Source organism: Ctenocephalides felis, unplaced genomic scaffold (genome assembly GCF_003426905.1).
Source record: "Ctenocephalides felis isolate EL2017-DRISC unplaced genomic scaffold, ASM342690v1 CF-g0.4_SCAFFOLD_00845, whole genome shotgun sequence".
In the NCBI taxonomy this organism is placed as follows: Eukaryota; Metazoa; Arthropoda; class Insecta; order Siphonaptera; family Pulicidae; genus Ctenocephalides; species Ctenocephalides felis.
This window is the reverse complement of record NW_020536999.1, coordinates 45808021-45826238: the sequence shown is the minus strand read 5'-3', so window position 1 is coordinate 45826238 and position 18218 is coordinate 45808021. Positions and strand designations below refer to the sequence as shown.

The window sequence follows — 18218 nt, the reverse complement described above, 5'->3', positions numbered from 1 at the left end:
TATAACCATTTTTACAGTAATCAAATACAATAGCATATTATTTCATATCAAATAAATCATTTGAGATACAAATATAAATCAAAGAAAATTACAATGTTAGTATACATTTCTCTCCAATATGATTCAGTAAAATCAATATCGTTAACCAAAATTTACCTTCAAACCATCACATTTGTTGGTCTCCTGTCCTAACCCAGCTCCAGGTGATAAACAATGAGAATGGTATTTGATTTTGACTGCACTTGTGGCATTATCCTTCATTTCCACAGAAGATGAAATTTTGCTATATTGGTCTTTAACTAAATCAACAACATTAGAAGAATCATTCGAAAGTTCACCAGTTGAGGATCCTTCGATGTGACTGCTCAAATTTTTTGTAGACATTAACTTGACTTTCAGTTACAGCAAAAATTACGTTTATAGCATTTTGTTTGACTTTTTGATTCACTTGTGAGATACTGGGATAATCTTGAAGACTAGAATATGAGTACATGCCGTTGGCGTCCATATGGCATTCGCCATCGTTTGGTGTAATTATACCACCAAGCTAGAAAATATATATTTATTAATGATTTGAAAGTAATTACTAATGAACTAAATATATTTAAGATTTACTTTTCCATCACCAGCATAGTGAAATCCAGCATCTGTGGAGAAAACCAGCAATCTCCTGGCTTTCTCGCGCCAACCTATACGTTCACGGCAAACCACCGCCTGCATGATGGCATCAAAACCGCCTTCTGGTGCATCCAGGTTACCAGAAACTGAAGCGTTTCGTACTTCGCCCTATGTTTCAATATGATATTGAAATAATTATATTAGACAACAAAAACTGCACAGTAGAGAATAGGCGTGAGAATTTTCGAAAAAGATATACATTGAAAAAAAATAATAGTTACTGATATATAATAGTAAAATTTGAATACTGTTAATATTTTAACATAAATTCTGTATTTGATAAAATATCAATCAATAATAAAAGAAAATTAGGAAAACGCCCATCTTCTACATAATAGAATTAATTATGTTTGAATGCAACAATGAGAAGTCAATTGAAATCATATAAAAATTTTAAATTTTCAATCATATAAAAAACTAATGAAATTTCTATTTTACGTCTTAATTATGACGTCCCATTGTGCTGACTCAAATAAGTTAGAATAATATCTCTATCGAAATTTATACAACCATCATGCAAAATCTCTATATAATTTAATTTCATTTCTAAGTATCATATTTGATTCATCGTGAGTATTTATACGTTTAGAGAATCAATATGATAATTTTATGTGCAAATGCAATGTTTAATTATATACAGTTTTTGTTAGTAATCGGATATTTTAAGGAGTTAGAACAATAGTCAAAACGAATTGTTAATCATTGATCAAAATGATACTCTACACCTAAAAGCTCTTATTAAATCACAAGATTTTGTTAACTGACTAATTAGTAAGAACTTAATTATTAAAGCATGCTTAATTAGTAATATGTTTGTGTTAATAAAATTATTTATTACATACATAAATTCTATGCACATAATGCTATAAAACCTAAGTATTTGATAACAGAATTAGCATGGAATTAATATACAATCTAAAATTACAATTTTACTATTCTGCTAGAGCATGCAGATCGAATAATAAGATGCAGTAATACCATGTATAATATTCAAAGCTAATATTTGTGATATGAAACACCTGAAAATAAATGTGATGAAATTACATATTAATTAGGGTACTATATTAGAAATCGCTTATTAATAAATAGTTTTATAAAACTAGTAGATGGAGATTTATCGGGCTTCTTTGTTTATTGGTTTCAGAGAAGTACAAATCAAATCAACAGAACGTGCACTGATGCAAAAACAGATGGAAAAATTAACAAAAAACAACACTTAATAAAATTGTTATTATTGAGGCATTTTCATAGAAAAATTGATACTTCTTTATCAATAATTTATTTATTTGTCACCTGATTATAAGCCCAATATGTACAAAGAAGCTTAATATTTTTACTAGGATTATTTATAAAAATTAATTTAAAGGGTTTAAAAAAGTATGGAGATTATTAAAAGAGCAAAAGGGCAAACTAACGGTTTTAATGCGTTATTTAGCAAATAGAAATGTGCGAAAATTGTATTAACGTTATTAGGTCAGGCTAGATGTGCCACTGTTAATTCAATGAAACCATTCATTTACTTATTGAATATGCATTTTAATAATTAATAATAATTAGGCCGCAATAATTAAAAATAAGTTAAACATTCATATGATAAGATAAACAACATCAAAAGCGTTTTAGATAATAAATTAAAATAAATAAATTGACTACTAAAACAAACTCAATATACATGTTAAATTTATTTAATTATATAATTAAAGAAGAATAAAATTGATTGTATCCCGGATAAAATTATCTAACATTTCAGGTAATTTAAATGGAAAAGCAGTTAAAACAATCTCATACAACATTTTCGACCTGAATTCCATAATTGTTCCGTAGGCTATTTTGGATTATTTCTGACCGCGATAAAACTAGAACAACTGGGAACGTTGCATATGTGCAAGGTAACTAATTAAACAGTCAAAAATAAACTATTTTTCAATCATCTTAAAATGCATTCAAAAAGTAATATATGAAAAGTTTCGAAGTTTAATTATTACTGCTTTTTTGTGAGTGGCATCTCATTTTTAACTTACGGCGAACCGGTACGTATCTCGACTCAATTGCATTACGTTGCGAAAACCATATGGGGCTGCACAGTGAGGACAAGGCTCTATAAGGCTAAATATAGAAATATTGTTACTAATTTGGGAAAATAACATTTCAATTTATAATAACAAAGAAATATTACAATTGCATAACTTCTTAGAAACAAGTTTTTATTTGTGAATATTTCTATTTAATTTTGAAGTTAGTGCAATAGGTTTACTGCTTCGCAAGACTCTCAAATTTACAACTGAAATTTATTAACATGGAGATAATGTAAGTAATCCATGCCATTATTCTGCCTGGGGTAAACAAATGTTTTCAACTTGACTGACTCCTTATTATTTCGTTTGCTGTAAAGAGATACAATAAATATAAATACGCTCTTTTCAGTATCTTGTTTGTTTTGGTCGGACTTGCAATCTCTCCTTGCTCGTATTATATAACGCCACTCAATAAGTCCGTAGGATAACCCATAAATGATGCAGCTATGTAATCATCCATATGATTTTTAGGAAGCAACATTTTTAAAAAGATATATATCAAAATTTCATGACAATCGAACGATTAGTTTACAAGTTACAGAAGTTCAAGTGACGCTACTTTCGAGTTTTTCGAAACCATGAATTCAAAGCAATTTTGTGAGTTGATTTATCATTGAGTTTTGATGGGTAAAAATACCAATGCTACCAAAGCTTAATAAGCGTTATCTGGACTGTTCCAAATCAAGGTAGATGGTGAAGAAGTTATTTTCTGTTTTTAATCGTGGCCATAGAGACACTGACAATGCTGAACACTCTGGAAGGCCAATTGAGGTGGTTATACCGGAAAATATAGAAAAATTCCCCACGTTTTGGAAAACCGAAAAGTAAAATTCCCTGAGATAAATGACACCCTAAAGATACCAATAGTGCGTGATGTCACATATCATTCACAAATATTTGAATAGGAAAAACTTCTGTGCTAAATGGTTGCCGCGCAAACTCACAAAATTGACCAAAATTATAAGGAGTTGATGATTTGTAAGAGTATTTGGAGCTGTTTATTCGAAATAAAAACTTTTTGCATCAATATGTCACCATCGATATGACCTGGCTTCAACACTACACTCCGGAGTCGAATAGACAGCCAGCCGAGTGGATTAGACACGATATCGAGAAAAAATGCATACATCAGCTGATAAGGTTATGGCGTCAGTTTTTTGGGATACGCAAGAAATGATATTCATCAGCTATCTTGAAAAAAGCCAGACCATCAACAGTGACTATTGTTTAACATTATTGGAACATTTAAAGATCAGAATCGGAAAAACGGCCCCATTTGAGAAAGAAAATCGTGCTGCTCCATCAGTACAACGAACCAAGTCACAAATCTGTAAAAACAGTGACCAAAAAAACATGAATCAGGTTCCGAATCGCTTCCACACTCACTATAGATCTCTATAGATCTGTTCCCCAGATATCATATCCTGTTCTCAGATCTCAAAATGATGCTCTATCTGAAGAAAATTTTGCCACTGATGAGATGATGGCCGAATTTTGTGGCAAAGTACAAATCGTACTACAAAAATGATTTCTAAAAGTTCGAAGTTCGCTATAATTGATATATCGTCTTCGAAGAAAACTATATTGAATGAAAAAAAAAGAATTTTGCCAAAAAAAATAGTTTTTCTTAGTTATCGTACGGACTTATTGAGTGAAGTGATATTTACCGAGTGTCCTGTACATTTTGATGTAGTACCCAAATTGATTATATTACAAGTTCCAAAAAATACAATTAAATTAATTTCAGAAATCTATATCAATTGTACATATAAATAACAAGTGGTCGGAAACGTCTGGTTGTTTATTCTTAAGAGCTAATTTTGGATACTTTCACTCAATTAGACCTACAATATCTTCATATCCAAAAGTGTTTCAGTAATATCAATATACCAAACAATTATAGATACAACATAGCAAATACTTCAGCGTCCATTCAAATAACAATAATCTTGTCACCTACAATTTATATGCACAAAACAATAAACAAATAAAAAAAACTATCTTAAGACATGCAAATATGTGATGATAAGATACGGTACGATACATAATACATTGCAACATATGTATATAAAGATGCAAAATGGGTGTGGCTTTCCCCTCAAATGTCACCACTCTACATAAGGGATAGTTTTAGAGAAGGACTTACAGAAAAAAGTTGTGTATCCATACTCAGAGGCATGTGATTCCGGTAACCGTAAGGTGCTTCGCAGTTATCACACGGAGCTTTTAATCTGAAATATTATCTCTATGATCGTAAATTTATTCCTGTAACTTTCCCAGAACTTCTCCAGAAATTCATAGACAGTAGACATTCAATTTAGAAAAATCTTACTTTATACAAAACTATGGACATTTTTTATAATTGATAATTGATAATTATGGCTGTACTAGAAACACTAGATATAGAATGTATCAAACACAAAACTATGCCTTAAGGGGTTATATACACTTATTGTTAGGATTTTCTAAAAAAAAATTTTTTATTTTCTTTTCTCAATGTACATATATTTTGTACACAAAAATTGTTATCTCATTCTGGTAAATATTTTCGAAGTTACACGCAAATTTGAAAAAAAAAACACGGCTGAGACCAAAGAAAGTATTTAGTAATCATGCGAAAAAAATTGAAAAACCCGAGGAAAACTTAGTTACGTGTTATTAGACTGTTCAGTATTGCATTCTAAATTTTATAACAGTGTTTAAAGCAATTTCTTGAAAACTTTTCCGACCAGTTCGAATGGCATATTTAATGAAGAAATGGAATCATTATTAAATTATATGAAGGCAATATAAATTAAAATTTGGGCTCAAAGCGCATTCAAATGCCAAAAAAGGAGGTTAGCAGCGCGAGATAATTTCAGACAGTCGCGCGCGAGAGTGCACCTGCTGTTACTTTTTTTTAAATAAATATTTTTACCTGCAATTATTTTTAAAATACAGTTAAAAGATGCCTTTATATGTGTATAATTTTTTTGTTTCGATACATTTAATAGTTTTTAACAGAATTTTTTTTAGAAAAATGGCTTTCTTTCGGCCGATTAGGTGTATATAACCCCTTAAGGTCAGATAAATATTGAAGTTTTATTTATGCACTTATTTAATTAAAGATATATTATATAGGAATTGTGAATAATTGTTTCTGCGCTCAAAGTTAATATGAAATCAAACAAACGGTGCTAAAAACAATTTTGATTCCAATGGACGCCCGAGCTAAGCTTAGTTTAACTAAATTTTGATTTCTTAGTGAATAATGGGTAACATAATCTATTCATCAACTTATTAATAACCTAAAACTCTTGAAGCGAAATTGCATATAAGATAACTGTAAATCTGTATGACACAAAGTAAATCAAAAACGCACCTCGTTTAAGTATCAAAATCTAACTTGATCTTTTATATTTAGATTGGATTAATTGCCTCTAAAAAACTATGCAATTTAAAAGATAATTACTGAACCAGTTGAATCTCTGCTAATTTACTTAATTCCCAGTCATGTTTCCAATATATTTTTGAAGAATTCATAAAACCCGCAATAAAACAAAGATATCTTCTTAAAAAGGTGAGTCAATCTTCATATAAATTTGAATTAAAAAATGGGATAACAATGTCACACAACAATGACGCATAATTCCACGAATAATAATCTCAACAGTGCATACAGTACTGTTTAAAATAAAATAAACACGCGCAAATAATAAACATTTCAAAAGTCGGATGGTTTTTTAAACATCGCAACTCGGCGCAATTATTTTTGGAATATGTGCTAGTCTAAATAACAAATATTTTTTTTTAATTTAAGTACAGGGTTCTACAAAACATATGTGGCTAAATTTAAAGTAAAAGCCATTTAAATGCAACGAAGTGAATCTATCACCTTGATTATAGATTAGCACACAATGAGTGCATGTTCTAATTTCATAAGTTTCTATTAATTTACTGAATAGAATAGAACCTATGCTATAAAAACTATTGAAAACAACATTTTCATAATATTAATTATTATTTAATATAGAAATATTATTTTTACTTCTAGATCAAGCAAAAATAATTTTCTTCTTAATAAAAAAATAATAATTGAATTATGATCAATCTACCATACTGACAATAAATCAATAAGTGCTCCACAGTATGATTTGTAATCGATACCATTTTGATAATTTGAATTATATAGAATATGCTTTCAAATATTGAATTTAAAAATATTAAAGTGTTTACTTACTTTTTTGGCACTGTTGACACATATGGCATCACAACTTTATCCACAAAAGATCCAAAACCCAACCGGAAATTTGAAGTAATATTTCTCATGGCTTCTGAGAGTAAATCTCCCAATGCTGACAATCTCTCTTTATCATCTTCCATAGACTTAGACAAGTCCATCAAATAATATAAATCTACTGGATAATCTTCAGCTTGTGCATAATAAACATTTAGTTTATGAACTTCATTAATTCTTAATTTAAGCCCTACTTTTTGTGGGCTGATTTGAACAATTTCCTTTTGTCCTTGAGTTGAACTAACACCCATTCCGCTGCCAGACCATGAAGAAGAACTTGAGGAAGAACTAGATGAGGAAGACGACGTAGAAGAAGAACCAATGGAGCTACCAGAAATGGAACCGGAACCTATTGATGCTCCAGTACCTAAATGAGTGTGTGCTTTGGACAGAGCTTCTTGTAAAATCATTCTTTGCTCATTGTCAGGGTTCCAAGTGAATCGTTCATCACATATTGAAGATGAAGAAGTTAGACTAGGTTGGAAACACCTTGCACGGTCTCCAAAATCCTATAATTGTTAATGAAAACATTCTTAATAATAGATATATTTTATAGCAAATTAAAATTTAACTTCTATAGCAAACACAACATTTTAGTAGTCATGATGTCATTCTTGTGTAAATAATGATTATTTAGATAATTCTATTTACCTGTTGATAACACCAGGCGCAGCTTTTGGTTTGTATGCATTCACTACAGGTTGTCTTTGCGATGCAAGGATTTTGTGCTGTCAGTTTTTCTGCTACTTGGGCATTCGATTCATTTAATATAAATAAAAATAGAGCCAATAGGCTCCATATTCTTTGAGAAAACATGATTCTGTAATGAAAAAAATTATAATCATAATGTGAATGCATAAATGAGTGTATATATAAAATAATTGAACTTATTTACTTAAAATAAGTGTACAAAAATTGGTTACTGGCAAATAGATATTGTTGGTCAGAAGATTAATAAAGTATATCATAAAATTCCAGCGATTGATCTGAATTTTTGAATCTTTATAAAATGTAAGAGTTGAATGGAAAAGGATAAATAATTATAATTTAATTGAATAAAGCAGCTAATGTTTTTGAAGAAACATATTAGAAATTAAACACTAGAATAAAATATGTTATAAAATTATAATTAGTATTCTGAAATAGAAAAATAAGACTATTTAACATATATAATAGTATTTGTAATATATAGTGCACTTAATTGAAAAATAATGCATTAAGACTGATCGAAAGCGCCATAAGTATTAATTTAATAATTTATAAAAAATATTGTTAGAAATAGAGTAATAAAAGGTTTTTAGAAATGATACAATTAAGATGAGCATCGAGTAGTTAGAGAATTTAACATATTATGAAAAATACTGTTAGTAAAGAATAAATAAAAAGGTTTTTAGAAATGATACAATTAAGATGAGCATCAAGTAGTTAAGAGAATTTATTATATTATGAAAAATATTGTTAGAAAAGAGTAAATAAAATGATTTTCAGAAATGATACAATTAAGATGAGCATCGAGTAGTTAGAGAATTTAATATATCATGAAAAATACTGTTAGAAAAGAGTAAATAAAATGATACAATTAAGATGAGCATCAAGTAGTTAAGAGAATTTAATATATTATGAAAAATATTGTTAGAAAATAGTAAATAAAATAGTTTTTACAAATGATACAATTAAGATGAGCATCAAGTAGTTAGCGAATTTAATATATTATGAAAAATACTGTTAGAAAAGAGTAATAAAATAATTTTCAAAAGTGATACAATCAAGATGAGCATCAAGTAGTTAAGAGAATTTAATATACTATGAAAAATATTGTTAGAAAAGAGTAAATAAAATGATTTTCAGAAATGATACAATTAAGATGAGCATCAAGTAGTTAGAGAATTTAATATATTATGAAAAATATTGTTAGAAAAGAGTAAATAAAATGATTTTCAGAAATGATACAATTAAAATGAGCATCGAGTAGTTAGAGAATTTAATATTTTATGAAAAATTTTGTTAGAAAAGAGTAAATAAAATGATTTTTAGAAATGATACAATTAAGATGAGCATCAAGTAGTTAGATAATTTAATATATTATGAAAAATATTGTTAGAAAAGAGTAAATAAAATGATTTTCAGAAATGATACAATTAAGATGAGCATCAAGTAGTTAGATAATTTAATATTGTATGAAAAATATTATTAGAAAAGAGTAAATAAAATGATTTTCAGAAATGACACAATTAAGATGAGCATCAAGTAGTTAGAGAATTTAATAATTATGAAAAATACTGTTAGAAAAGAGTAAATGAAATAGTTTTCAGAAAAGATACAATTAAGATAAGCATCAATTGCTGTTGGAATCAATCTACAATAAACTTATAAAATATAATACAAAATGAAAATGGCATTTACAAGCTGACTCACAAAGAATTATTAAAAAATATATCATATAGTGAATTAGAGCAAATTTATCACAGAACTCTCCTTGAAATATTTAAAGTAAATTTACTCTGCATATAAAATAAAAATAAATGATAATTGATATAACACAGTTACTCTAAATTTAATAAGAATGATGGTAGGGATATTGAACAAAATGCATCATATACCTGAATTATATTGGAAAAAGAGTAAAATATAATTGATGTATTGAGTCTTTAAAATAGCATTAATATATAAGTTGTAAAAGACAACAAGAGTAGAGAGGCATATCATACTCTACCTACTCTACATAATTAAATTATTATGTTTATTAAAATAAATCAGAAATCTATAACATCATGTACCAAAAGGAGAGCTATAAGAAATATTACTCATCTGCATGATTAACGTGCAATACAGAGAAAATCTTATGTTAGTAAATGTGTTCTCAATGAAACCACAGTTTAAAATAGTCACTATTATCAAGGCTGTGGGCGTTTGGGTGTAAAAGTAGAGATACCTGATGCTCTTAAGAATACTTAAACCAAGCCTAAATAACTTTTAAACTAATTAATAAAGCTTATCTCTAACTATCCTTGCCTAAGAGTTCAAACCCCTCTAAAATAAATATAACTAAAATAACCCACAGGAAAAAGCAGACACCCACACTACACAAATGGTACTTTTAGACGATGTATACAATGTTTTAAATATTAGACCGGCTGTTAAAGTTGACTTACATAATAAACTAATAACTAAACTTCAATTGAACATTATAATTAAACACTTTTTTCAGTTTTTTAACATACTAAATTTAATTTATTTGAACACATAACACCAGCACACAAAACACATCCACTGACATGCACGACATACAAACAAGAGTGCACTCTCGTGAGTCGCTCAGAAATTGATATAACCGAGGACTATACGGGATGCTGGGGTAAAACATCTTATATACATAGATAAATGAAGAATATTAAATTTTAATTTAATTTAATATTAAAATTTATACTAGTGGGGCGCATGGCATCGTGCCTTAAGGCAAATTGTTGGAACTTCCCATACCAAAAATTATTTTCTTTTAAAGATTAACATTTTTGAAAAAAATTTACTCTGAAAAATTAGATTTTTGAGAAACTATAAATTTTTGACAAAAACTTACTTTTTTTTGAAAAAAAGACTTTTTGAAGAAAAGTGTATTTTGAAATATTTTGGAAATTCTGAACTTTTTTTCAAAGCAATAGTACTGCTTTAACTGGATAGAGACGAAATATCGAAGCGCGTAAGCGCCGCGCCTCCGTCTAACGGATAAGCATTGGTACGGAACCCATAGGAATATAAACAAAATTTATATTTATTGTTAAAATCTCTATAAAATATCCGATAATTTGATGCCAGATGGCATTTTTTTTCCTTTTTTCATTAGAGATCCGAAACCGCTAGACCTGCCTTTCTTGTTAATACAAGTAAAATATTTTTTGAATTATTCAAATTGGACGCTCCGTTCTCTTAAAAACTGAGTTACCGTTTTTGGCACTTTTTGCCCCATATCTTCGAAACGACTAGACCTGCCTTTGCCAAAAACTAATCACCACGTCTCCTTATCAATACGAATCGAATGTTTTTTGAATTACTCAAATCGCTTCATCCGTGTTCCCGAAATCGTTGACGAAAATTTGTATCCGCACACACATACACACACATGCACCACGCACACATACACACACACACACATACATCCATTTTTTCTAAGGTATGCCAAAATATTCAGAAACTTCTGAAACGTAAAGATATATACAAATTTTCATTTTCGATTATTTTGCGATTACTATAACTTACCCTACGGGAAATAAGATTATATATACTTATATAATTCAAAATATATTTATAACATTATGAAAAAATCATATTGGAAAAAGCGTATCGTCTACATGACATCATCGGAGATAAAACTAGTTGTGTATGGTATCGTGCCTTAAGGCAAATTGCTGGTACTTCCCGTACCGTAACAAAAATCTTCTAACAATATTAAATGTTTTCATATAGATTTTCATATATAGATTCTCATAAATACTGTATCATTTTCTATATAAAAATTATATAAACTGAATCACAAAGGTAAAATTATTTATTTAAAGTACATAAGTGAGCTTTAGAACTTTAGCCAGAATTAAAATTAAAATCTGAATTATTTTTGATACACAAAAGAAATCCCAAAAACAATTCTTTTGTCAAAACAAGAAGAAAGATTTTTGAATCATTCAAATCCAGTGGCGGATTAAGCTTTCTGCCGCCCTAGGCCCTATCCGTTCAGGCGCCCTTTTTAACAGACAAAATTTTACTTTTTTAATTAAGCAAGTTATTTTAAATTATTTAGATATAATTTTTAACTTTGCGTTGAGTAAGTTATAGTAATTTTAAATAGTAATTTCGGAGTTACGGAACAAAGAGTGCAGAAAATAGAAATCGAGTTTTTGAGAGAACGGGGCATCCAATTTGAATGATCTAAAAAGCATTCAATTTGTAATGACGGGGAGAAGTGGTAAATAGCTTTTGGCAAAGGCAGGCCCAGCCGTTTCGGAGATACCCAGCTAAATGTGCAAAAACTGGCGGTTTTTGACAGAACTAAGCGTCCGATTTGAATGATTCAAAGAACATTCTACTTATTTGAACAAAAATTATTTTAAATAATATTTTTTGTGTATATCGAAAATAGTTCAGATTTTATTTTTAATTCTGACTAAAGTTTTAAATCTCATATGTACTAAAGAATTATTAGATGCATTTAAAAAGAATAATAGTTATTGATTTTGAATTAGAGGTTGAAAAAAATATATACATACTACAATGCGAAAAGATAAAATATATATTATCAAAAACCATATAACTCTTCGCATTGTAGTATTTATAGTATTTTTACAACTAATTCAAAATTAATAATTATTGACAATATTCTTTCTGAAAGCATCTAATAATTTTTTATGAAGTTCTGAAAAAAATTTAAAAATAACATTAACCACATATTAAAAAGCAAAGATTATTTTGCAAAAATTTTATTTTAAGATATTTCGATATTAGTTAATTATCAGTGATGCGCACACATATATTGACACATTTATGTTTATTAATTAACATAATTATTTATATATTTTACGTTTGATAATTATATGTACTTAATTAGGTTGCAACTTTCTTCCACGCCACCCATGAGGTGAAGTTGCCAGGCGCGTTTTTTTTAATGTGGTGTCGCCACAGAAATAGATACTTCTATTCATATTTACGTTTCTAACATTTCAGATGGAAATGGATATAGTGTAAATACTACTAAGTATCGATTTGTGCAGCCCTAATCCACTTAAACTAAGTTACAAACTAATTAAACCTAACTGACCCGAATATATCGCGAAATGACCTAATGTACCCAAAAATGTCGGTTTTTAAAAATGAAAGAACCTCTCGTGGTAAAGAAAAAAATCAATATAAAATGTGTACTTTAGTATTTTAGCGGTGATTGTAAGTTTATAAAAAAAGAGCATTTACATGATGTACCCCCCAGATCCACCATGTAAACACTGGAAAAAAACTTCATAGGTTCCCAGCCTATGAAGTTTAAGGACAAATCATTTTGTGATTTGTAATTATTAATTAATGTGAAGAAAAGCGCGAAAAATGTAAGAAAGGTTCTTTCACAACGCCACCCCTTTGAGCTCTGAATAAAAGCACGCGAACAACCCCAAAAAAGGTACGACCGAAGATTTTAATGTCAAAACGCCCCCTAATCTGATATTAACTACTTACTACTATAATACAATAATATAATACAACTAACTATACAATAAAAATAGAAAGTCTTACTTCACAGTTAATTTTCCTTTCGATTATATCATATCTTCCAATTCAGTTGTAGGCGGTAGTTCAGGTGTAGTGGTGCTAGTTGGTTTTGAGTATATCACTTTCTAGCAAATCTTGTGTAAGACCTAAAAAGATATATAAAGACCTATAAAGATAAGATTCGTATGGATTGTAGAAGTAATTATTGGTACCCACTTGCACATATCCTTTAATTAGTGGTCTTTTGGTGGTCGGTGTATATCTTGGTAAGCCATACATTACAATGTTTTCTGAACGGACATCTGAAATAAGAAAAGAAAAAACAAATGCCCCTAATAGGGACGAACTTACAAACGGGGCCCCGGTTATATTATTAAAAAATTATATGGTTATAACTAAAGTTTAATTAACAATAATACGATAAAAACCTCTACATATGCATATCCTCCTGGCAGTTATTTGGAAGTCCTGGTGCTTTGTGGCGCGAAAAGGAATTAATTCCCTAAGCCTGAAATAAAAAGTGGTTTAAAAAATATAAAGAAAAAAGATTTATACATATTACTTAGCAGTATGCTAATAATTTTAATGTCTTGATACATCAATTAGTCTGACCAATTTTCTCCTGTGGGTTGTGGAGATAGTTCTTGGTACTCACTTGCACATGTCTTTCTATTCGGTAGAGGTTTTTTGGTAGTACCTGTATGCTCGGTAAGCAATATTCTTGGAAAGATATCTGAAATGAGAAAAAAAAAACAAAGTGCCCCTAAGAATAGGGACGAACATACAAACGGGGCCCCGGCAACAAAAATAAAAATATTTTATACTTATATCTAATTAAGATCTAACTACTTAATATTAACTTATGAATACGAGAAAACCTGTAGGTATCCATATTGAGGTGAACTGAAAGGGTTAAGGGTACTCTTGTTAGAGTGTAAAGATTGCTATTTGGTATGTTTAGCATCTCACTCCCCAATATGAAGGGTTTACCTTAACGCCCTAATTCGATTCGACAAAACCTGCAGTTACCAGTGGAGATTTTAACTAACTACACAATTAAAACAGAATCTACTTACCAACTTATTGATTGTTACCGAGTTATGTTTACAGATCCGAGAGCTTGACCGCACTTATGTATAGTGATGCATTAAGCCTAAATTCGAATGTACTAACGATGGGGTAACGATAAAGCTAGAAATGATTAATAATGTATAGAACGGCGTAATTACGCAGGGGAAAGCTTAAAATCGGAAAACTCGATCGGATTTTTCTAGATCGTGTTCTTTTTCCCTGGCACAACATCACAACCATCACTAATGCACTAACTTGTGTCCTCCGTATTGGATTGACCACCTGAGAGGACTGATACTAAAAAACGATCGCGACTCCGGACCTCATACGATAGGAGCCTTATAGGCAGGTGGGGATTTAGTTTAGAAACTCCTTGGAAATGATGTATGTAGTCTTTATCGCGACTCTGGACCACATACGACAGGAACCATATAGGCGGGCGGCGGATGTAGTTTGCACTAAAGGTTGTGCAACCCTTTGGAAACATTGCATGCTGTCGTTACAAAGACGCAATCACTTTTTAAGTATCAGTCCTCTGAGGTAGTCAATCGAGTCGGAAGTACACAAACCCTCGAGGCAGTTAGTGTATAGTGGTGCGTGTGTTGTTCCATGGGCGAAGAACACACAATCCAGAAAAAGTGAGGGTTGTCCGATTGTATGCGATCCCCTTTGTCATCACGTCGTATCATACACATCTATAATTTCAAGCTTTTTGATCAACCAAAACAATAGTATATCAGAATTTAGGCTTAAGACATGACTACAAAAATAGTCATATCTTCGCATCTACAAAAATAACTAGGTAACATTACATAAGTTAATAAGTATAGATTCTGTTTCATTCGTGTAGTTAGTTATGCACTCTACAGATAATTACCGGTTTTTATTAAATGTCAGATTGGGGCGCCAAGGTAAACCCTGTATACTGGAAAACGCAATGAGAGATGTACCAAGTAGCAGTCATTGCACCCCAAAAAGGGTACCTTCAACCTTTTTAATCCACCACAATCTCCTAGCAGTCCTGGTGCTTGTCGTCGTGGTGAGAAATTAATTCTGCAACCCTGAAATGAAAAGTGACTTGAAAGAAATGAAATAGACAATGACTTATAAATACTATGTGGTAGCCTACTCGTATTTATTCCAGTGCTCTGGTACATCATATCGGTACACATGTTCTCCTGTTCGTTGTAGTACTCAACCCCCTGGTATCTTTAGTCGAGGCCCATTTATACTAAAATAAATGTCAATTTTGTTTTTTTTTTACATAATTTAGGGTTTTGTATCATCTTACCTTTTTTCTTTAACTTCAAACAGTACGTCTTCAACATTTCTCCGTTTAGGAGACTTATTGTGCAATCACAAAAAATTTAAATTATTTAATTAAAACATATTCATTGCATTGCAGCAGAAAAATCAGTCAAAATAAAAACAAGTAATTTATTTAACAAAGTTTTTAGATTTTTAAACGAGTTATTTACATCCATGCTACTAATAAAATAATTCCAAAAAATTAAACATTGTACATATAATACTGATTAGAAATTAAAGTGTATGGGGTTGCGTTGCTTCTGGGAAAAACATCGCAAGGATCCACACACCGAATGAAAAAAAAATTTATTAACGAAACGCGAATTACTAGAACCTGCCGTGGGGGGTAGGCGACAGGAACACATTTAAACGCGGAAATCGTTTCAAACAATATTAAAATTACGAATAAGTCCTCGCACGAACAAAAAAATGTGGACGCAAATAACTCAAAATTATAAAAAATAATTAAAAATTGTCAATGTGAATAAATAAAAAAGAATTCATGCACAATAAATTCCTAAAGCAATCCGCCACTGCCCAAAACACTGTATGAAATCTGAAACAAAATAAATGTAGTCAATCGTAAATATTTGAACCTTAACATTTATATTAGAATTTAATATTATTTAATTATATTTAAATTTATTAATCTAAAGATTGCATTGAATTATTTATGTTAACTCAAAGGATAAAATTAAATATTTTCACAACAATAAACACTGAGGCGACACTTCAGCACAAATATTTTGAATTAGAAAATGTAACGCAAATCGTTTAATATTAAAGAGACGAATTTTTACTTCAATTTATTTACATTCTTATAATTATAATTCAACAGAAAATCAAGTCAAATCGAATTAACCAAAACACAAGTTCCATGACACGTATTTGAAACTGAATGCACGAAATGATTACATAATACATAAATATTTTTTGAAAGACTTACCACTGACTGCATTGTCCACCGTGAGGTCCAAATACAGAATGATTTTAGTTGTTATTACGCACTTCTTTTATTGGGGTCAGAAAGGGACAAAACTATGAATTGTTACCAGATGATACTAAAATTCAAAAATTGTTATCTAATTGAATAGTTTCGGGTTCGGAACCATAGAGGGTGCAATACGAAAAGTTTATTGTACCCCACAATCAGTCATAATTCAACCTTCGTGGCGAGATGGTCGAAATTATTACTGCTAATATTTGCATCTAGTTCTGTTTGATTCATATATTTGATTGGATTGTGAAGTATTATTTGTATAAATACGTTGTATTTGATTATATATACATTTCGTTACGGTACGAGAAGTTCCAGCAATTTGCCTTAAGGCACAATGCCATACACCCCACTAGTTTTATTTTATTTCATTTCTCACAAAAAAGCTTATTAATTTGATAATTTTTATTTTAAACATGATACATCACTAAAAATATTAATGAGGCGCCCTTGAATAAGTTTGATTAGAAAACGAATAACATTCTATTTCATAGAGACTTATCTAGATCAAGATCAATCCTTAAAATAAATTGCCGTGACAAAAAAAAATCGGAAAAATTTGCCGCCCCCCAAATTGTGCCGCCCTAGGCCCGGGTCTCACGGGCCTATGGGGTAATCCAGCACTGTTCAAATCGGATGTTTATTTCTCTCAAAAACTGCCATTTTTTGTGCATTTACCTTTGTATCTTCGAAATGGCTGTATCTGCTTTGCCAAAAACTAATCAACACTTTTTCCAATCATTACGAATTTAATGTTATTTGGATCAAACGATACTTCGTTCACTAAAAAACTCGATTTCTATTTTCTGCACTCTTTGCTCCGTATCTCCGTAACCGCTAGACCGGCCTTTGTCAAAAACTAATCAGCACATCTCTCTATCAATAGGAATAGAATGTTTTTTAAACCATTCAAATCACACATCCGAGGTATGCCAAAATGTTCAGAAACGTGATTTTCGGCCCATTATTATAACTTACCCTACTCGTTTAATATTAACAATACTGAAATGATGTACATTATTAACAAGAAAAATAATAGATAATAAAAATAATGAAGATTAAAAAGCCATGATACAAGACAAGAAAGCATGTAAGTAGAAGTTTGGAAGCTTTTGTTTGAAAATGTCGTCTTATGTTTAAGAACCAATACTAAATAATATAGTTTTTGATTTATTTCAACCACTAAAAAATAATTCAATATTAAGTAAATGTTTATTTTTTGAACGTTTTGAGACTATCACTTTTTCTATTCAGTTTTAGTAGACAAATAATTTAAGAGAAGTTTTCAAAAATAATAAAATATATTTACAATTAAAGTTAAACACATAGATAAAAGAAAGAAAGAGTTATAATAATTTTTATATGTATTCATTTATGGGCATTAGTTATTTATAAAACTAGTTACATCAAATGTGTACACAAAATACAACTAAAACAAAATTATTTTCCTATATAAAATAAAATAATTTATATTATTTTATTTCATTTTTTGATTTAAATAAAAAATTAATAGATGATTATATAGCTGATAATATTTCTAATTAACTTAACTTAATTAATTATTTTT

At 29.8% G+C, this 18218-nt stretch overlaps 1 protein-coding gene across 1 annotated transcript in view; it reads right to left on the bottom strand.

Annotated features, from left to right (window-relative positions):
- LOC113363271 (integrin beta-PS-like) overlaps positions 1 to 10313 on the bottom strand; it is a 50772-nt gene extending 40459 nt beyond the window's left edge. The window contains 7 exon segments of the mRNA XM_026605761.1: positions 157 to 369; positions 371 to 547; positions 616 to 786; positions 4900 to 4984; positions 6973 to 7538; positions 7681 to 7849; positions 10182 to 10313. Coding sequence (XP_026461546.1) covers positions 157 to 369; positions 371 to 547; positions 616 to 786; positions 4900 to 4984; positions 6973 to 7538; positions 7681 to 7845 — 1377 coding nt within the window. The 5' untranslated portion in view covers positions 7846 to 7849; positions 10182 to 10313.
- Positions 10314 to 18218: the final 7905 nt, after the last annotated feature.